Below are 23,129 nucleotides of genomic sequence, written 5' to 3'. Positions count from 1 at the left end.
TGTCTGAAACTATTATAGTTCAGGAAGGAGCTGATAACAGTTTCTAATTTTAACAAATATAATCCAATAATTCCAATATTTAAGGCAAACAAGTAATTAAAGTAATAAATAAATGCAAATTTATAATAAAAGAACAAAAATATATACGAACAAGAATAGCTAAGAATTAACAAATATAATGTACATCAACGATTAAGAGAAGCAGAAACATGATAAATAATAGAGTGAGAATACCCAAGAGTGCGAGTAGCTAGAGTAAGAATACCCTGGTGTGAGAATAGCTAGAGTAAGAATACTCCTAGAGTGCAAGTAGCTAGAGTAAGAATACCCTGGTGTGAGAATAGCTAGAGTAAGAATACTCCTAGAGTGCAAGTAGCTAGAGTAAGAATACCCTGGTGTGAGAATAGCTAGAGTAAGAATACTCCTAGAGTGCAAGTAGCTAGAGTAAGAATACCCTGGTGTGAGAATAGCTAGAGTAAGAATACTCCTAGAGTGCAAGTAGCTAGAGTAACAATAATATAAGTGACAGTATCTAACTCTAGACAAGCTAGAGCAAAAATTCCATTCAGAGTTAAACTAGCCACAAATATCTATCTATAGTAGATGTATCTACAGTAAAGGACAACCGGAGAAAGAGAAAAGAGAAGTAGCTCCAGCAAGAGAAAAAGACACGAAAGTAGAAAGAACAAGAAACTACAGAAAGAGAAAAAGACTATTTCAACTGTAGTTTTCCTTGCTTTTCAAGTCAAAAATATAACAATTAGTGAATAATTCAAACAACATAATTAACCTGACAAAAACGGCAAATTACATTAATTCAAACATATATGCTAATTAATTGCAATGACAATGACATAATATAAACCTCAACAAACATCGCTAATACACATTCATTAAATATTAATTCAGTGACGAAGTGAATGACGTTCATTAGTGAGTAGCTGAGAGAGAAGAGAATAAATTCTGAACGATATATAATCATTTCCCCAAGAAAAAAGATTATATGCAAAATATGATGCAGCAGAAGTACCTTTTAGTCAGCCCTTCAGAAAATCATAGTCACTGTACCTGTAGTTATAAATAACGAGGTGTAAGTGTCGATTATGGAGACTTGGAGCAAACTTAAATCAGGAGGCCTTGAAATTTCACTTTCAGTATTTCTAAAGATTATACTGAAGAGGTTGTTATATATATATATATATCAGGTCTCTAGCAGTCACTCCACACAACTGTGGCAGACTTCTGTAAGATTCCTTACGTGTTGGAGTGTTTGTTAAGTGTTCTGCTCTGAAAATACGCATACCTGATATCCTTTGCTGAACTTCTGAGTGTCTGAAACCTCAATTAGAACCCGAATTTTCGGGTTCCTTCAAACGTTGTCTTATATTAGATATCAAAATCTCTCTTTTCAGTAGGAAAAATATTCGATGTATGGAGGAAGGAATGACTGCATTAATATATTTTTCTACCTTCAGAAATCTGAACTAATAGTGGTTCAGAACCCTGGCTGAATATCACTCAATTCAAACAACTTCAAGAGTACGAGGCGCTGGCGTTGAGTCTGCTTTATTAAAGACAGTAAATACCTGGACAGTGTTCATGAGTGAGGTATAAATTACTAGAAAAGACTAAGGAATTGTACATTTCACTAAAGGAAATCGGTCATATGGAGGACTTCACACTCAGCAACTCGCAAGCGTAACTAGTTTAGTGCACACGAATACAGAGAAACACACACATACACACACACACAAAGACACGGGTCATGGGGCTCAGTTTACAGCGCTCTGGGGTCGTAGTCCCAAGGAGTACGGATTTGATCTCCAGCAAAGGCACAAACAAATAGGCAGAATTTCTTTCAAATGAGCTTCTGATGCGACTGTCCACCTAGCGGTAAATAGATACCTGGGCATTAGACAGCTGCAATGGACTACGTTCTGACGATATGTGTATATGTGTGTGTTAAAGAGAAATATATGTAGCAGATATGATAGAGAAACATAAGCTGGGAATCAGTATATTACACAACCGAGAGATAGAAAGGCGAGCACCAAGCTCACAACTCGATCCCGCAAGCCCAAAAGAAAGGGTAAAAATACACACCGCAGACGCAGACTGCCTGCACACGCACACCACCGCCAACACTCATCTCTACACCCTAACATAAAAAAAATAAATTACTGAAGAAACAGCAGGCAGTAATGAAGAGGTTAGCGAGTTGGCTGCAGTAATGGGAGCCTTGGCCCAGTTGGTGGTGTTTTACACTCATTATTCTTCAGTTCCAGAATTCCTTATTTTGGGAACGTTAGGAGCAGTGGGAGCAAACGCGTTCTGGCGACGGTTTTGTGAGTAACTGCTGATGCTGGCGAGTGTGTGTGTGTGTGTGTGTGTGTGTGTGTGTGTGAGTGTGAGTGTGAGTGTGAGTGTGAGTGTGTGTGTGTGTGTGTGTGTGTGTGTGTGTGTGTGTGTGTGTGTGTGTGTACTCACCTATTTGTGCTTGCGGAGGTTGAGCTTTGGCTCTTTGGTCTCGCCTCTCAACTGTCAATCAACTGGTGTACAGATTCCTGAGCCTACTGGGCTCTATCATATCTACATTTGAAACTGTGTATGGAGTCAACCTCCACCACATCACTGCCTAATGCAGTGATGTGGTGGAGTAAGTGTGTGTGTGTGTGTGTGTGTGTGTGTTTGTGTATGTGTGTGTGTGTCTGCACAGACTATGACTGTACAAGCTGCATTCGACCCCAAAGACACAATCGTCAATTTTAACGTACTGTGTAACCAAAATCAACATTTCACCAAACATAAATTTAATAGTAATACATATTCCACATTTGTGCATAGTTTAATCCAAGGACAGGTTAGGTTAGGTGTTTTATTTCTGTTGGCAATTATTTGTTTATGCAGTACGTGGCTTAACAATTTAGAGAAGTGTGATTCTAACACAGGAAGATAGAGAAGTATTATTAGAAAAAATCGACTATACCCACATAGGAGGCATGAGATATGTGTTTCTGATAATACACAAAGGGTGAGGAAGTCTCAGTATGAGTGAGCATTTGTCCAAAGCTTACGAGAACGTGAGGTACATTAGAAATATCTCAGGCATCAATATACATTACTTTTGAATGACTAACAATAGTTATATTATGTTCTAAGTTAAAAATCGAGACACACCATTGATGCTCATGTGTTTATTACATTGATGCCTGAGTTTATTGATGCCAGGCTTATAATATTGATACCCATGTGTTTATTATTTGATACCCATATTTTCATTATACTGATGCCCACGCGTTTATTTTATGTGTGTATTTGGTACTCAAATGACTCAACTATTGTTTGTCATTCCGCACAGATACACCCCCGCTCCTGTGGCAGGTAAGTCCACTAGGGGCTCACCATAGCCCGTGCTACTTGTTACAGCCCCGCTCCTGTGCCAGGTAAGTCCACGACGGGCTCACCATAGCCCGTGCTACTTGCAACGTTTGGTTCCCAGTAGCTGAATCTTAAACAACAACAACAACGGTTAGTCATTTGATACTGAGAACAATTAGTCCAATGTATGACAAATATATTTAAATGCCAGCTTTTAGTCTTTATGTTATATTTGTGTCAAGGGTTATTGCTGTTGACAAACGAAGCTGTACAGTGAATGTTGTATTATCTGGCTGTAGGGTTCCTATCCCTTTGCATTGCCCATGTGAAATATTGGTGACGTATTCAGACAACAGATTTAGATAACAATATCAGAACAGAACCCTCTTAATAACTAAATCAGAACACATTTAGTTATTAAGAGGGTCCAGAGGTTTAAGTTCAGTAAATAGGTGACTGTTCACCACTGGCTGAAGCATAGAGGTGTGGATTGTTTCTTGGGCGATCTGCCCGGTGGGGGAGGGAAGGGAAGGGTCGCTTCTTGGGATCTTACTCAATCCAGACATCGTGACAGCTAAAAACAAAACCGCTGCCTCAGTACTTCGACGGCAGGAGGGAGGTCTGTCCGGTCCTTACCTCACTAAACAACCAAACACTGTGAGGGTGGAAGACAGTCAAGAGGGAAGTTACTAGGACAAGGCTTCAGTGATTCCGGTGTTTACCTAGTAGGTAACCACCTCTATTATTATTTAGCCATTTATTTTGCAACCTTCCCGTGGGCGTTAATGGACTCCATATCCATCCCGTGGGCGGTGGTGGAAACCTATCGCACATTCCATGGGCGGTACTGAATCCCATACCCATCTTGTGGGCGGTACGTGGCGATATTTAAGCCGAGTCGACAGACTTGACCTAGCTGGCAAGGTCCAACTTACCTAATGGGCAGAGGATTTTCCTTTAATTTCTCGTCCACTGTGACATTTTGATAAAAATAAAAATATTGGCATATTTGATGAATTACTTTAGTAATTATTTAATAATCCAATGTTATGTACGTTTGGCCATACTAAGGAACAGTGGCCCTATGTAGTTTAGGTGAGACTGCTAAGTTAGGTTTACTTGAAAATACACATAGTGCCTGTAATTAGTGTTAAATTCTGTGTATTTATCAATGCTCAGGAAAAGGTTTTTGAAATAATTTTCTAATAAGAAAATACGGCTTTTATAACAATTAGCACTTGGCCAGGACAAGTGTATGTGGTAGTGCACCTGGACCAGGACTGATAGTGCACCTGGGCCAGGACAAGTGTATGTGGTAGTGCACCTGGGCCAGGACTGATAGTGCACCTGGGCCAGGACAAGTGTATGTGGTAGTGCACCTGGGCCAGGACTGATAGTGCACCTGGGCCAGGACTGATAGTGCACCTGGGCCAGGACTGATAGTGCACCTGGGCCAGGACTGATAGTGCACCTGGGCCAGGACTGATAGTGTACCTGGGCCAGGACTGATAGTGCACCTGGGCCAGGACTGATAGTGCACCTGGACCAGGACTGATAGTGCACCTGGGCCAGGACTGATAGTGCACCTGGACCAGGACTGATAGTGCACCTGGGCCATTACAGATAGTGCACCTGGGCCAGGACTGATAGTGCACCTGGGCCAGGACTGATAGTGCACCTGGGCCAGGACTGATAGTGCACCTGGGCCAGGACTGATAGTGCACCTGGGCCAGGACTGATAGTGCACCTGGGCCAGGACTGATAGTGCACCTGGGCCAGGACTGATAGTGCACCTGGGCCAGGACTGATAGTGCACCTGGGCCAGGACTGATAGTGCACCTGGGCCAGGACTGATAGTGCACCTGGGCCAGGACAGATAGTGCACCTGGGCCAGGACTGATAGTGCACCTGGGCCAGGACAGATAGTGCACCTGGGCCAGGACAGATAGTGCACCTGGACCAGGACAGATAGTGCACCTGGACCAGGACTGATAGTGCACCTGGGCCAGGACTGATAGTGCACCTGGGCCAGGACTGATAGTGCACCTGGACCAGGACTGATAGTGCACCTGGGCCAGGACTGATAGTGCACCTGGGCCAGGACTGATAGTGCACCTGGACCAGGACTGATAGTGCACCTGGACCAGGACTGATAGTGCACCTGGGCCAGGACTGATAGTGCACCTGGGCCAGGACAGATAGTGCACCTGGGCCAGGACTGATAGTGCACCTGGGCCAGGACAGATAGTGCACCTGGGCCAGGACAGATAGTGCACCTGGACCAGGACTGATAGTGCACCTGGGCCAGGACTGATAGTGCACCTGGGCCAGGACTGATAGTGCACCTGGGCCAGGACTGATAGTGCACCTGGGCCAGGACTGATAGTGCACCTGGGCCAGGACTGATAGTGCACCTGGACCAGGACTGATAGTGCACCTGGGCCAGGACTGATAGTGCACCTGGGCCAGGACTGATAGTGCACCTGGGCCAGGACTGATAGTGCACCTGGGCCAGGACTGATAGTGCACCTGGGCCAGGACTGATAGTGCACCTGGGCCAGGACTGATAGTGCACCTGGGCCAGGACTGATAGTGCACCTGGGCCAGGACTGATAGTGCACCTGGGCCAGGACTGATAGTGCACCTGGGCCAGGACTGATAGTGCACCTGGGCCAGGACTGATAGTGCACCTGGGCCAGGACTGATAGTGCACCTGGGCCAGGACTGATAGTGCACCTGGGCCAGGACAAGTGTATGTGATAGTGCACCTGCGCCAGGACTTATAGTGCACCTGGGCCAGGACAGATAGTGCACCTGGGCCAGGACTTATAGTGCACCTGGGCCAGGACAGATAGTGCACCTGGGCCAGGACTGATAGTGCACCTGGGCCAGGACAGATAGTGCACCTGGGCCAGGACAGATAGTGCACCTGGGCCAGGACTGATAGTGCACCTGGACCAGGACTGATAGTGCACCTGGGCCAGGACTGATAGTGCACCTGGGCCAGGACAGATAGTGCACCTGGGCCAGGACAGATAGTGCACCTGGGCCAGGACTGATAGTGCACCTGGGCCAGGACAGATAGTGCACCTGGGCCAGGACTGATAGTGCACCTGGGCCAGGACTGATAGTGCACCTGGGCCAGGACAGATAGTGCACCTGGGCCAGGACAGATAGTGCACCTGGGCCAGGACAGATAGTGCACCTGGGCCAGGACTGATAGTGCACCTGGGCCAGGACAGATAGTGCACCTGGGCCAGGACTGATAGTGCACCTGGGCCATTACAGATAGTGCACCTGGGCCAGGACTGATAGTGCACCTGGGCCATTACAGATAGTGCACCTGGGCCAGGACTGATAGTGCACCTGGGCCAGGACAGATAGTGCACCTGGGCCAGGACTGATAGTGCACCTGGGCCAGGACTGATAGTGTACCTGGACCAGGACTGATAGTGCACCTGGGCCAGGACAGATAGTGCACCTGGACCAGGACTGCTAGTACCCCTGGCCAAAGGCAGCACCGCCAGAAAAGGGAGCACTAACACAGGAGAGAGATAACACCACAGGACTTCACTGCCACGGTTTACGACGACTGTAAATAATCTTTCCCATTACCTTAGTTTATGCTAATACTTCCATTAAATCCTGCCTGGATGAGAGAGCTGTGGAGGACTCACCTGGCGAAGCAGGAGTTGTGTAGGACTCTCCTGTTGGGCTGGCAATGCAGGAGTTGCATAGGACTCACCTGCTAAGACTCACCTGCTAGGCCAGTTCGTTCTTGCAATAAACACTATCCCAGTTTAGGTTTCTGTCAGTTATAATGAATGAAGGTCAACTTTTGACTCTGTTTTCTTTTTAATAGCGTTTGTATACGGGGGTTTTTACTGGGAGTTTTAGTGTTGTGTTGTTGGAATTCTGAAATTGCTTTTCATAGTTTTTTGTTCGCTATTGTTTCCTTTAAGAATTTCTCAGTTCTATCATTTCGTGATGCACACACACACACTCACACACACACACACACACACACACACACACACACACACACACACACACACACACACACACACACACACACACACACACACACACACACAGAGGCACACGCAGGCACACACACACACACACACACACACACACACACACACACACACACACACACACACACACACACACACACACACACACACACACACACACACACACACACACACACACACACATACACACACACACACACACACACACACACACACACACACACACACACACACACACTCACTCAAACACAAACATACAGAAACTCAAACCCTCAAACACGCACACTTACAAATCGTGTTATTTAAGCAAGATGTATAGTTTCTTTATCACTGTCTATACAGGTTGATATCAGAGTCAATATCATAATATATACGTAACTATCGTGACGTCACTGCGCATGCGCATTCTCAATCCCTTTGACTAGACAACGAATTATTGTATTTAAAGTAACTATTGCTATTGACTAACTATCGGGTTAAGCAAAATATCTTGTGTACGTTTTTAATGTAATTTTATTGTAAAATGAATTTGATGATGTTATATGTAATCAGCGGAATATGTGTGTGTCTTAAACTTCCGGGAATTATTTTTTTTTCTTCAGATTTGGGTTTTCCAGCATCGTAAATATGGTACACTGAGGTATGTTAGTTGTGGTACACTGAGGTATGTTAGCTGTGGTACACTGAGGTATGTTAGTTGTGGTACACTGAGGTATGTTAGCTGTGGTACACTGAGGTATGTTAGTTGTGGTACACTGAGGTATGTTAGCTGTGGTACACTGAGGTATGTTAGTTGTGGTACACTGAGGTATGTTAGTTGTGGTACACTGAGGTATGTTAGTTGTGGTACACTGAGGTATATTAGATGTGGTATACTGAGGTATGTTAGTTGTGGTACACTGAGGTATGTTAGTTGTGGTACACTGAGGTATGTTAGTTGTGGTACACTGAGGTATGTTAGTTGTGGTATACTGAGGTATGTTAGTTGTGGTACACTGAGGTATGTTAGTTGTGGTACACTGAGGTATGTTAGTTGTGGTACACTGAGGTATGTTAGTTGTGGTACACTGAGGTATATTAGTTGTGGTACACTGAGGTATATTAGTTGTGGTACACTGAGGTATATTAGATGTGGTACACTGAGGTATATCAGTTGTGGTACACTGAGGTATATTAGTTATGGTACACTGAGGTATATTAGATGTGGTACACTGAGGTATATCAGTTGTGGTACACTGAGGTATATTAGTTATGGTACACTGAGGTATATTAGTTGTGGTACACTGAGGTATATTAGTTGTGGTACACTGAAATATGTTATCAGTGGTACACTGAGGTATGTTAGCTGTGGTATACTGAAATATATTAGCTGTGGTACACTGAGGTATATTAGTTGCGGTACACTGAAATTATTATCAGTGGTACACTGAGGTATGTTATCAGTGGTACACTGAGGTATATTACTTGTGGTACACTGAGGTATATTAGTTGTGGTACACTGAAATATATTAGCTGTGGTACACTGCAATATGTTATTTGTCGTACACTGTGGCATATCATAAATTATATACTACTGCTAGAACAATGAAACACCTTTGTCCCATATAAATAACGAGACATATTTTATGTCAATATGAGTCATATTGAGACCCGGATGCCAGCCATTTATAATGAGAACCAATGCCACTTTTAACATAAAAAGTTAGTGCCGAAATAACTGAGAAAGCATCCCAATATCGACAACAATATATAATGAAATCCAAAGGAATTATTTAATGGGAACATCGTATTGAGTGGCATTATCTCGAACCAACCGGCCAGTTCCCGCTGCCACTCTGTCCCAGCCCCCAAATAGTCCCAGCGTCCAGTTAGTTCCTGCAGTCAATAGTCCCAGCACCCAGTCTCTTCCAACATCCAGCTAGCTAATCTCAACAGCCAGATAGTCTCAGCGCTCAGTCTCTTCCAACATCCAGCTAGCTAATCTCAACAACCAGATAGTCTCAGCCCCAGACAAGCTTCTCCGGCGCAGCCAGAATCAGCACCTTACTCCCAATAGTCAATCATCTCCCACTACATTCTATCCAGTCTCTCAAGCCATCCTAGCTCTCATTTTTCTCATCCAATCAATCCCAGCAGCTAGTACCAAGCATCCCTGACACACTCGTCCCAACACCTAGCACTAGCCACCCCCCAGCCCTGCTAGGAGAAGGACACAGGCCCAAGAACCTGCCACAAATCTCTCCCATTTACTCTCCTGCCTTTCTCTAGCGCTAATCTGGAGGAAAATCCATCTGGGTCCGCACCAGAAAATGTATCATCATTCTGGAGTTGATACAGCTGGTTTTCTTCTTTGTTTTTTACTGCCTTTAAAGGAAATTGTTCGAGGCGGGATATTTGCCGGCTGGCGTTTGACGGCCGGTCTTCACTCAACCGGCCGGCAAGCGTATGAGATATTAAAGCGAATGTCCGCTGCATATCAAGAGGACAAAAGGGATGAGTTGAAAACAGAGACGAAACGGCAAAATTGGAAGACTCCCGGAATAGCCATTAAAGTCTGAAGTCATGTGGATGTCGTCAGGCGATTGTATCACTGTAACTGTCTTGAAGGGCATTCCGACTTTTCCGTCCTCCCCACCATCCCCCCTCCCCACAATCCCCCCCCCCTCTTCCTGACTACCCGACAAGGCCTTTCCTAGAGGCTAAACGTAGGCAGCGTAGGTCGCAGAAGGTTTTTCACTGGGTCGTGAAGGATTATTTACAAGGTCGTGAAGGATTAGTTAAAAGATCGTAAGGATTATTTACAGGGTCGTGAAGGATTATTTACAAGGTCGTGAAGGATTAGTTAAAAGATCGTAAGGATTATTTACAGGGTCGTGAAGGATTATTTACAAGGTCGTGAAGGATTAGTTAAAAGATCGTAAGGATTATTTACAAGGTCGTGAAGGATTAGTTAAAAGATCGTAACGATTATTTACAAGGTCGTGAAGGATTAGTTAAAAGATCGTAAGGATTATTTGCAAGGTCGTGAAGGATTAGTTAAAAGATCGTAAGGATTATTTACAAGGTCGTGAAGGATTAATTAAAAGGTCGTAACGATTATTTACAAGGTCGTGAAGGATTAGCTAAAAGATCGTAACGATTATTTACAAGGTCATGAGAGATTGTGCACGAGGTCGTGGTTATTCATAAGTTCGTGAGGAATTATTCATTGGATCGCCACTCTAATTATACCATTAATGACAAGAGCAAAAATGCAAATTATTATAACATAATTTCACATTAAAAATATATCTTGTCTTTTATCGCGATCATCTGAAAACTCGAGTCATAAAATACCACCTATAAGTCGGGCCCGAAAATGAGCTTTGTTATGCGAGAAGAAATTTTAGAGAACACTAGCTGTAGGTTTCTGATTCGTTCACCATGTCTTCAGATTCCTTCATCATGGTTTCAGAATCCTAGACTATGGTTTCTGACTCCTCCGCCATGGCTTCAGATTCCTATGTGGTGGTTTCTGATTACTCCTCCGTGGTCTAAGTACTACAGGAGGCAGGGACGAGAGAGGTGCAGCAGGCCAGAGCACCGCATCTTGATGTGAAAAATGAAAGTACATCAACAGGTTTCAAGCTTCAGGAAGAGGCTCTTGTACCCCATTGGTAAGAGGCTGAGATTCCCCCCACTCCCCTCAGCACTGGCAGCTGGGGAAGGTGAGGGGAAGCTGGGGCCTGAGACATTCCCCTCAGCACCAGCAGCTGGGAAAGAGAAAGAGAAACTTTAAACGAGCCGCACTTACTCTGATGGCGTTTCTGGCACCACACTTTAAAACTGTTCCCCAGAACCACGCAGCGAGGCAGGATGAGGTGCAGGAAGAGGGGGGGCAGGAGGTGGAGGGGCAGGAGAAGGAGGGACAGAAGGAACAGGGTCAGGAGGAGAGAGCAGGAGGACGATGAGAGTCAGAAAACTCGAATAAAACCCCGCTGGTCCGCACCAAACACAGCCGCCTCAGCTTGGGAATACATTGGAAGTTAATCGAGAAAATGAAAAGTATCGAGATTTACTACCGACTGTAAATGGCCTTGAGTTTAGGAGCGGGAAGAGACCTCTCTGGGATAGGTAGGTGGTGGAGTAGATCTGTGGGCTGATGGGAGTCCAGAGGGACTGGAAGAGAGAGAAGGTACTGGATGGGGGGACGATAGGGAGGGCTGGATAGGGAACATGCGAAAGATGGGAGGGATGGATGAGAGATGCTGGAGAGGGCTGGATTTGAGACGACAAGGAGAACCGGTTTGGGGATGGTAGGGAGGATTGGATCGGAGGTAAACTGGATGTCTTGAGATGGGGCTTTGCGAGGGATGTCATTACGTGTGAGGTACAGGACTGCTGAGGGTAGAGGAGACCCGGTGAGGTGGGGCAGGATCACATACAAAGAAGTTTTTCACCGATTATCCGGGTGGAGTGGAGATAATTCCGCCTTCCATCAAGATCCATTATATGATACAGTAGCCTTTTTGTCAAGTTCTGTCGTGTTGAAGAGGTCAATGTTGGTGTTACGGAGTGTGTTACGGGTATTGGTGTATGTGTTATGGAGGACGTGTGTGTATATATGTTTGTGTGTGTGTGTGTGTGTGTATATATGTTTGTGTGTGTTTGAGTGTATATATGTTTGTGTGTGTGTGTGTGTGTGTGTGTGTGTGTGTGTGTGTGTGTGTGTGTGTGTGTGTGTGTGTGTATGTTTGTGTGTGTGTGTATATATTTATGAGTGTGTATGAATGTGTTTAAGCATATGTATGTATGTGTATGCATGTATGTTGCTTACTCATCGGATCTCAAAGGTCATTTACAAAGCTCAGCACGCGTGCTAAATTGCAGATATTCTTGTGGAAATAATATTTTGCACTCTATAAACTAAATGTTTGTACTCGGAGAGTAATGGAACTATGTTGCAGTCTTTATTACGGCGTGCAACATGCGTGCCGTGTTGATTTGCAGGATTTGATATAAGAAATAAAGAGTATAATAGGTTATAAAATATTCTAGGAGAATCATATTCCTGTTTTCATGCAAGACGTGTCAGATGCACATTATGATCTCTAAGAAAGACACTCTGTGTTAATATAATATTTCTTTGAAGTGAACCATTATCAAGCATTATATACATGTGATTTGCATTCAGTTGTTCTTAATATCGTAAGAAATAATGTTTCCATCACTTGAGTTACAAGTATTTAAACTAGGGTTATCTTGAGGTTATCTTGAGATGATTTCGGGGCTTTAGTGTCCCCGCGGCCCGGTCCTCGACCAGGCCTCCACCCCCAGGAAGCAGCCCGTGACAGCTGACTAACTCCCAGGTACCTATTTACTGTTAGGTAACAGGGGCATTCAGGGTGAAAGAAACTTTGCCCATTTGTTTCTGCCTCGTGCGGGAATCGAACCCGCGCCACAGAATTACGAGTCCTGCCCGCTATCCACCAGGCTACGAGGCCCCTATAAACCACGAGACTAAAACTCTAGCGAATAAGCCAGAATGCTCAAAATAAGGAATATTCTCTTGTATCTAACTGACCCATCGAACTAAACCTTTCAACTTTTCCTGGAAAAAGAAAACGGAATGTAGTTGAGCCTCAGCTCTCGGGTCCTATGTTCAATGTTCAGTAGACTGATGTACAGGTTCCATACCATTTTGGCACGGAATACATGTATGTATATGCCTCCAAGCATACATATATACATACCTGAACACTGTAGAGATTTAAGAAATTGGGGAAAAATAGTAATAAAAAAATGTATACAAAAAATTTATGAAAGATAATAATGAAATTTGCAATTTTTTTTAAACAAAATTTGACTAATAGGGATTACGGAAGCAGAAAGAAACAAGATTAATGATAATAGCATGATCAATTAATAATAGTAGTTCATCGATTAATGTATTAATCGATGAATTACTTTTGAAACAGTAATGAAAAATTGAGAAACCGCAAGAAACCAACAGCTGTGAAACAGTAATTAACAGGTGAAAAACAGTAATTAGCAGACGAGGAACAGTAACCAACAAGTGATAAGCAACAAGTGAGAAACAGAAACCAAAAGGTGATAAGCAGAAACCAACAAGTGAGAAATAGAAACCAACAGATGAGAAACAGAAACCAACAGGGTCAAAATGAAAGCAGCAACAGGAACAGTGAGAGGCCGTTCAGTGCTGCCCTGGCCCCTGCAGCAGGAGTAAGCGCCTTACTGGGGCACTGTGGGGGAGGGATACCTACGCTCCGGAATTAAGAAAGTGGTGGATTCACATTTTGGCTGCTTTGTCTTGGCTGCCAGTGGGATAGGAGTTCATTCAGCGGAAATAAATTAAATATGGCAATTTGCATACATGAATAATTTCAACTCTCACTTGTGCAAAGTATTTTTAAGTAATTTTTATTTAGTTTTTTTTGGGTCATGATGGGAAGCAGTGAATTTGTGAGTGTTGAAGGAACGGAAGGGAAGGGTGGGCTGACAAGATGAAGGGAGTGTTGTGGGGGATTTTGTATGTTAAAAGAGGGTTCTCAAGAGAAATTTGTTAATGGTGAGACATAACTGATAAGAGAAAGACGGAGTTGTGGGTAGTATTATATACTGAGGTGTCTGGCTCGACTTAACTCGGTGTGTGTGTGTGTGTGTGTGTTTGTAATACATATTTTTAATAAGGCAAGAACGCGCCTCGGAGTGGCCTCTGTTGCAAGAATATCGCAAGTTGCATGCAACCTCACGGCTTGCACATATTCTAGAAAGAGTTTAGCAACAAATTAATTTAATTCTGCCGCCGATCCAATTCAATTATTTATTGGTGAAAACTTTTATGAGCAAAATAATCTCATTCCTTTAAAGTTCTTTAAAGTCGAGTTTATGTAAACTAAAAATATGGTTAAATTAGATAAGCATTTGAGGATTTTTTTTCAGTTTTTCTTTGGTAACACTTTATACTCTTGAATTGTATCTTTCACAAGGTGTTGAACACTCCAGTTCCTTGTCTGGCAACTCTCTAACACCTGTAACACTATGCAAGTGTTACTAAGCTTTGTCCTACAGTTTCCCGGCTCAGTAACGTGGTCTATACCCCCACGAAAAAGTTACGAACCTCTCTCTCTCTCTCTCTCTCTCTCTCTCTCTCTCTCTCTCTCTCTCTCTCTCTCTCTCTCTCTCTCTCTCTCTCTCTCTCTCTCTCTCTCTCTCGTGGACATACACCAACCATCGTTCACACAACGCAAGCAATTACGTCTCCCTGACATAATTAACAGCGGCAATAATCCTAACGCGGCCGGCCTCAGCTTCGTTAGCCGGATGTGCGAAGGCCGTTGGCGAGGTTCAACTACTGGAAACTGTCTGTAAACTCAGTTCAGTGTGGCACCTGGTGGCACTTGGCGGCCTCGTTCCCTCTCCGGCCTCTCTCCCATTAGGGACGTTTTGTCTTCCTTGTGTCACTGTATGTTTCGCTGGGGAAGCCTCAAGTTCGGGGCTCTTGTGTGGCTGTGGGGCTCTTGTGTGGCTGTGTGTGTGGGGCTCTTGTGTGGCTGTGTGTGTGGGGCTCTTGTGTGGCTGTGTGTGTGGGGCTCTTGTGTGGCTGTGGGCTCTTGTGTGGCAGTGCGTGTGTGGGGCTCTTGTGTGGCTGTGGGGCTCTTGTGTGGCTGTGGGTGTGGGGCTCTTGTGTGGCTGTGTGTGTGTGGGGCTCTTGTGTGGCAGTGCGTGTGTGGGGCTCTTGTGTGGCTGTGGGGCTCTTGTGTGGCTGTGGGTGTGGGGCTCTTGTGTGGCTGTGCGTGTGTGGGGCTCTTGTGTGGCAGTGCGTGTGTGGGGCTCTTGTGTGGCTGTGGGGCTCTTGTGTGGCTGTGGGTGTGGGACTCTTGTGTGGCTGTGGGCTCTTGTGTGGCAGTGCGTGTGTGGGGCTCTTGTGTGGCTGTGGGGCTCTTGTGTGGCTGTGGGCTCTTGTGTGGCAGTGCGTGTGTGGGGCTCTTGTGTGGCTGTGGCTGTGGGGCTCTTGTGTGGCTGTGTGAGTGGGGCTCTTGTGTGGCTGTGGGCTCTTGTGTGGCAGTGCGTGTGTGGGGCTCTTGTGTGGCTGTGGGGCTCTTGTGTGGCTGTGGCTGTGGGGCTCTTGTGTGGCTGTGTGTGTGGGGCTCTTGTGTGGCTGTGGGCTCTTGTGTGGCAGTGCGTGTGTGGGGCTCTTGTGTGGCTGTGGGGCTCTTGTGTGGCTGTGGCTGTGGGGCTCTTGTTTGGCTGTGTGTGTGGGGCTCTTGTGTGGCTGTGTGTGTGGGGCTCTTGTGTGGTTGTGTGTGTGGGGCTCTTGTGTGGTTGTGTGTGTGGGGCTCTTGTGTGGTTGTGTGTGTGGGGCTCTTGTGTGGTTGTGTGTGTGGGGCTCTTGTGTGGTTGTGTGTGTGGGGCTCTTGTGTGGTTGTGTGTGTGGGGCTCTTGTGTGGTTGTGTGTGTGGGGCTCTTGTGTGGTTGTGTGTGTGGGGCTCTTGTGTGGTTGTGTGTGTGGGGCTCTTGTTGCTGAACAATACATAAAGTTGTGATCAATCTTATAACGGGAGGCGATACTTGTGTTAACACAGTGGAAGTAAAATTTCAACTACATATATATTGATAAATACAAACTCCAGACAATACAGACACATGAATGGATAACGTAGGGACTCTATCTACCCTCATTAAAAAAATGATTGAACAAGAAAATTACAAAAATCTACATCTATAGAAGACCAACACCTGAAAACGTTGAATCTCGGTCCAAGAAACTCTGCTAGATATAAGTTGTTAGTTTAGAATGCTCACAAAGATTTTCTGATCCTATTAAACCTGCTCCTGTAACTCCAGAACTGCCAAAAAGGTCAGACATAAAACTGGTTCCTTAATTTCCTCCATCTGAAGCCAATTATACCTCGACTCATCTTCCTTTGATGATCAGTATCCGAAGACATTTAAAAACTTCACTTTTGTCTGGCTCTTGACTTTTGGAAACAATTATTTTTTTTCCGTTGGAGAGTCTGGTGAAGAACCTAAAATGTTCAGCGAGTGTAAACATGGATTTTTACCTACATCGTATGAGCATCAAAGCTTCAGTCGAGTGCTTTTGGGTTGAATTCCATTCCATTAGACCGGCAGTGTCTACACTCTTACACTGCCCGGAGCATTCTGTAATATTCGCCGTAAGAAATATCTTCTTCTGCCGTGCCTTAAGAGGTTAACAGTGACATAAGGGAATTTTTTTTCTCATACCAGGCCATTTGCTTATATTAAAAGTTGTATGGGGCTTATGGTAACGATTTCAGATTTTTTCCACGTCTTGTAGTTACCCCAATTGTCTCCTGTCTCCTACGTACTTTGATGACCAGACCACACACTAGAATGTGAAGGGACGACGACGTTTCGGTCCGTCCTGGACCATTCTCAAGTCGATTGTGAATCGACTTGAGAATGGTCCAGGACGAAAGTCCTACGTACTGTCCTTTTTAGTTTAGTACTAAGCCAGATATTTCGGCTTAAAGTGAATCTAACGCTTTCTCGACATCTAATCACATTAAATCTGCCCATCCTTCCCCTTTCTTCTCTGACATCCGTTGTTCTAATGCAGAAATCTAGTAAGTTGGTCCAGTAGAATTTTCCTACATTGAATCCGCGCATTTGTTCCGTTAAAAAGTTCATTCTTCCTTGGTGGTCCATTTTTCTCTTCCTGTTTATTTTCTATACATTGTAGAGGAGTGTTTCCTATCCTTCCACCTGTTCGTAGTAGTTTTTCATATTATTTTAATATATAGGAATATATCTTGTCTTATATTAAAAAATATAAGCGGGCCTTTTGAGGAAATAATATGGCCCAGTTTATTTTAATGGAATCTAGACCAACTAATGTTCTTCTAGACAAAATGAATCCGGTGAGCTTAAAGTTACTTCAACAGATTTACCAAGAATGAGCATGAGGTTGTACTCAGCAATATTTTTGTCACACATTTCTATCAATGTTGCTATAGTCATTAATTTATGCTAACATAACTAGATCATTTCATGAAAAGAACAATATCCTTATTACTGCCTATGTGGCAGCCAGCTCTACTGTCTCTTAACTTTTTCAACAATGGATCAAAAAGGCTTTTTTTTTATTAAGATATGAGGTACATCTGCATTAGTGCAGCTACCCTAGACTATATGAAGTGGAGTACAGTGTCAAAAAAGCTTACTAGCAAAAAGGCTTTTTTTTTTTATTAACATATTAGGTACATCTGCATTAGTGCAGCTACCCTAGACTATATGAAGTGGAGTACAGTGTGTCAAAAAAGCTAACTAGGTGATGCTAAGAAATCCCCATCACACAGGATGGTTAGTCATACAGAGGCATGTGATAGGCAGTCTGCACTGGCAGACTCCGGATGCATTTTGAGGATATCAACAACACAAGATTGAATAAGGCAGCAGTGGTAATACAAGTCCCCATCTCGCAGGATGGTTAGTCATACAGAGCCATGTGCTTAATAGCCTGCACTGGCAAATTTTGGGTATACTGTGAGGATATCTTCAAGAATACGAGAGTGAATAAAGTAATTGCAAAGAAGCAGAATTCAAATGGCAAAAAACTCTACGGTAGCATCCATCCACATTTAACTACTTAAATATAACTCCCAACTTCCTCTCCTCCCTACATTGTACATATTAGGAAGAATTAGTGATCAGAAAGATGACAACCTGCCCCCACCCCATATGCTGTACTCACCAGGAAGGGAGACAGCCAGGAGGACGATCAGTACGAAGAACTTGGTGGTGAGCTGAGAGAGCGCGGGCATCTTTCGTCCTGGGAGTCCCCTCGTCCGCTCACTGGGGCTTGCGATTCATTCAAAGAACGTATCCACGTGACGTCAGCGCTGCCGTTCTCAGCTTGGTACACAACACGGAATACCTAAGATAGACATTTTTCTATTTTGTTCTGGGATGCACTCACTTTCTCCAATATGTGTATATATATAGATTTACATATATTTATAAATACTTATATATATATATTTTCTGTTTATATTTTAATGCACATGTTCTTGTTTAACATAAGCAATTTTATTGAGTATGAACGTTTCTTTTTACTAGTGAAGAAAACACTCACTGAATCATTTTCAAGATATTGTTCATCAGAGTATTCATCCATGAATGACACTCATGTCTACTCATGCCTCGTGCGCCTGGTGTTAAACCCTGAAAAAAACAAAAGAAACATTAGGTCATTTAAGTTTAGTCAAGTGGAATTCTCATAGCATTCACAGATGCGCGTTTTCATCCTTTTGTCCGGTCTTTTATCTTTGCTTTTGTATTCGTAACCGTTATGTCAGCCCCTCGCTTTCTCTTTGTCTCTTTATCGAGCATTCCTCACTCACTTCTTTATCAAACATTCCTCACTCATTCACACCGACAAACAATAGATTCACACTCAACTTTTTCTCTCTCACTTTTTCATTGTTTTCCCTCAGTTAACCCATCCACCTTCCCTTCCCTTGACACCCACAATCGGTACCATTTTAAGTTCGTGGAAGTCCAAGCCGCTAGAACATAGGACACGTCAGGTGAATCGTTTCCCCCACCTCCACACTGGAAACAGTAGTCCTTAACTTTATTATTTTCATAAGAAAGCTTAGTGGGCTTCAAATATTAAGCACACCGTTTTAATCCATTGTGCATGCTGCTTCAGGGAGACTTCGAGGGCAGCATAGACAGATGGGTACTAAAGGAGAAGGAAGGATGCTGGGAGATGGATAAGCTGAGTTGTGCAAGGGTGGGGAAGGTTTGTAGGGACAGGGCAGTTGGAGGGCTGTGGAATGGGTATTGGGGGAGGGTGAGAAGAGTTAGATAGGATGTTGGAGGTGTTGCAGGATGCTGACGTTAGGGAAGGTTGATATACGGTGCTCGGTGGTGGTTCCTGGGGTGATGGAGGCGGGGCGGAGATAATGATGGTGGAGGAGGCTATTATAGAGAGTTGCTACGTAGACAAACGTGGTACGGGCTCACCATAGCCCGTGCTACATGGACACTTCGTCCTGAGTAACTAAATCTTTAACAACAGCAACAACGTAAAGTAGGTATAGGGAGGGGCAGTGTGCGTGAGGTGGGACGAGGTTAATTGGGATGACATGGCAGGGTTAGGGAGGCGGGGTAAGGAAGGTTGGGGGGGGGGGGATGGTGTTGTGCCGGACGAGGCAGAAGAAGTTTCCCTATCAGGATAATCATTTATTCTGCTAGGATGAAGGACGAGCGCCTGGTGCTTGATGAGAACTGAGCAACATCCGGCTATCCTCTCTCTCTCTCTCTCTCTCTCTCTCTCTCTCTCTCTCTCTCTCTCTCTCTCTCTCTCTCGCTCTCGTTCTCTTTAATATATATATATATTATGTTTATTATATATATTATATTATATATATATATATATATATATATATATATATATATATATATATATATATATATATATATATATATATATATATATATATATATATATATACATATATATAATGTGTGCGTGTGTGTGTTATTATGTTTCACATCCTATACACAGGTAGTTGGAGAAGTCAGAAGGCAGAAGTGAGGAGCCTGGTGGAATATTAATGTTCTTCTCGTGCATTCCTAATAGCCGACTCCATTACAGTAACGAGCTAAAACAAAAATGCCACTGTTAATTGGGACAACATCTGTGATTTAATTTGAGGGAAATTACACTCATTAAAAATTTCCTGCAACAGATTAGCTGAAATGCTTGAATAAAGCGCCATTATCTCATATTCTTTCAAGCGGATCAGAATTTTAATTAAACCCAAAGATTGTTATGAGGCCCTGATTAATGGCCAGAGTTTTCTGACGAAAATAAGCCCAAGAATAATTAATCTACTTTTATTTTACCACCGGAAGACTTCCGAATATTATTGTGCGAGCCACAAAATATTAGCAAACACAATTGCGTATTCATCAAAGCTCTCAATGTGTTTGTTAAGATATGTATTTGTTGCTACAGGAAGTTGAGATTGTTGTTGTTGTTGGTAGTGTCTAGACAATGTAACCCATCAACCTAACAACCAGATTCATGTTGCAATAGAACACAGATACCCTTAACTATGGGTAACTGTAATTTTCATATTGACCCCCAATTACCCTTAAACCAAATAATAACAGCCACCAACACCAAATAATAACAGCTCTCCAGAGATCAAATTATCATAGGGGAAAACAAGGGCTTTAAATCGGTTTTCTATCGCCACCATTTGAGGTGTTAACATGACCTTGACACCAGAGCATGTCACTATTTTATATCAATAAAAAAAATGGTAGCCCAAGAATACGATTTTATACAATTATTCAAAATTAAACCAGAGCCCAATACTAGTTTTTTTCCTGTAATTTATTAAATAACGATGCAATAATTAATGTAAAATCTCTCTATTCAATAGTATAGGCAAATAGTTTAATAAACCCCTTTGAAACAAATATGAACGATCGGCGAATCACAATTGGAAAGAATACAAAAAACATGGCATTTAAAACTCCTCATATACGCAAAGTAATGCGACTAACGTGATACATCAATGACACTAACGAGATACATCAATGACACTAACGTGATACATCAGTGACACTAACGTGATACATCAATGACACTAACGAGATACATCAATGACACTAACGTGATACATCAATGACACTAACGTGATACATCAATGACACGTGATACATCAGTGACACTAACGTGATACATCAGTGACACTAACGTGACACATCAATGACATTAACGTGATACATCAATGACACTAACGTGATACATCAATGACACTAACGTGATACATCAATGACACTAACGTGATACATCAATGACACGTGATACATCAGTGACACTAACGTGATACATCAGTGACACTAACGTGACACATCAATGACACTAACGTGATACATCAATGACACCAACATGACACATCAATGACACTAACGTGATACATCAATGACACTAACGGGATACATCAATGACACTAACGGGATACATCAATGACACTAACGCAATACATCAATGACACTAACGCGATACATCAATGACACTAACGTGATACATCAATGACACTAACGTGATACATCAATGACACTAACGTGATACATCAATGACACTAACGTGATACATCAATGACACTAACGTGATACATCAATGACACTAACGTGATACATCAATGACACTAACGTGATACATCAATGACACTAGCGTGATACATCAATGACACTAACGTTATACATCAATGACACTAACGAGATACATCAATGACACTAACGTGATACATCAATGACACTAACGTGATACATCAATGACACTAACGTGACACATCATTGACACTAACGAGATACATCAATGACACGTGATACATCAATGACACTAACGTGATACATCAATGACACTAACGTGATACATCAATGACACTAACGTGATACATCAATGAGAAGATCAATTGGGGCAATGAGGTGACTCGAACCACGGAACCACCGATCATGGTACTCCCAGCCCCGCACAGTACCCCTGTACCACAACATAGTATAACTTAAACCATCTCGGATTCCACCGAATTCACAGGAAGTCTGGAGGCTTTTACTGAACCCAGTTCAAGTTTTACAGAGTGCTTGGGGGGGGGGGGTAGATGAACTACCTGGGCTGGTTTTAGTACAAGACTGTGATTTCTGCTGAATCTGAGCTCGTATAACTTATACCCTGTCGTGATTCAGGTATAACGCTTTGCAGTTCCTGCGACGGCGCTGGAACCAATCGTATTGGCGTTTGCCTTTCCATTGGAGACTTTCAGCGCCGTGGAGAGAGGGGGGACATGCTGCCTGGGTAACAGCTTCTCCCCCGAATCAACCTACCCTGGCTTTGCGCCCTGGTGAGGCCACTCCAGACCGACACCCAGAGCGCAACTCCATAGTCTCCTGAGACTGATGGATGCCTATTACTACTGATTCAGGGGTAAGGTGCGCCACTGGAAGTACCATCCTCGCTGGTTCGAATCCCCTCATTATTCCAACAGATTGTTTTTACAAATAGCCACATTGTCTGATTTACAGCAGTCATATGTATACATATCTGTAACTATAATTACAGAAGCGCCGAAGGTAGTAATTACACCATTTAACTCTCACAGGATTTATACAACAAGTATTGTTACAAACATATGATACGGGCCCCTGAATACAGCACCTCCATTAGTTTGAAAATGTAAAGTCGGGATCTGCTCAATCGGAAATACTGTACGCCATTTAAATCATTCCAAGCGAGAATGTGATCCCGCGCGGAGCATGAATGTCGACCCGTCGCTTAGGTGTCGAGTTGGGAAGGGCCCTCCAGGCTCTACTCTTTCATGTCCGTCTCTGAGGGCCCCGCTTACCTCCGCTTGGAGTACTGCTGAAGCAGCCGCTGAAGGAGGCCCGGAGTAGCTCTTGAGGACGTATGAATAGCTCTTGTGAGGTGCTGAAAAGGGTGTAGGAGAAGCGCTCAGTGAGTTATGAAGTATCTATGAAGAAGGTTTTGAGGACTCGTCAAGCCGTCAAAGGAGAAATTGTGAGAGGTCAGGTTACTGTGAGGTTGGATTAATATAGCGCTTGTTCTCTCTTCTCATCTCCTGCTCCGCCTGTCGACTTGCAAAATCACATTTTTCTTCAGTGGTATAAAATTTGATTTTCGCAATTTAT

General features: G+C 43.6%; 1 protein-coding gene across 1 annotated transcript in view; it reads right to left on the bottom strand.

The window, feature by feature from the left end:
• LOC123748478 (uncharacterized) overlaps window positions 1-23,129 on the bottom strand; it is a 243,736-nt gene that overhangs the window by 174,911 nt on the left and 45,696 nt on the right. Inside the window, exon 2 of the mRNA XM_069306160.1 lies at window positions 18,154-18,623. Within this exon, the coding sequence (XP_069162261.1) occupies window positions 18,154-18,223 (70 nt within the window). The 5' untranslated portion in view covers window positions 18,224-18,623. The remainder of the gene's footprint in view (window positions 1-18,153; window positions 18,624-23,129) is intronic.

Source organism: Procambarus clarkii, chromosome 57 (genome assembly GCF_040958095.1).
Source record: "Procambarus clarkii isolate CNS0578487 chromosome 57, FALCON_Pclarkii_2.0, whole genome shotgun sequence".
NCBI lineage: Eukaryota > Metazoa > Arthropoda > Malacostraca > Decapoda > Cambaridae > Procambarus > Procambarus clarkii.
Note: the sequence above shows the minus strand (reverse complement) of the source record. Positions and strands in the feature narration are given on the sequence as shown.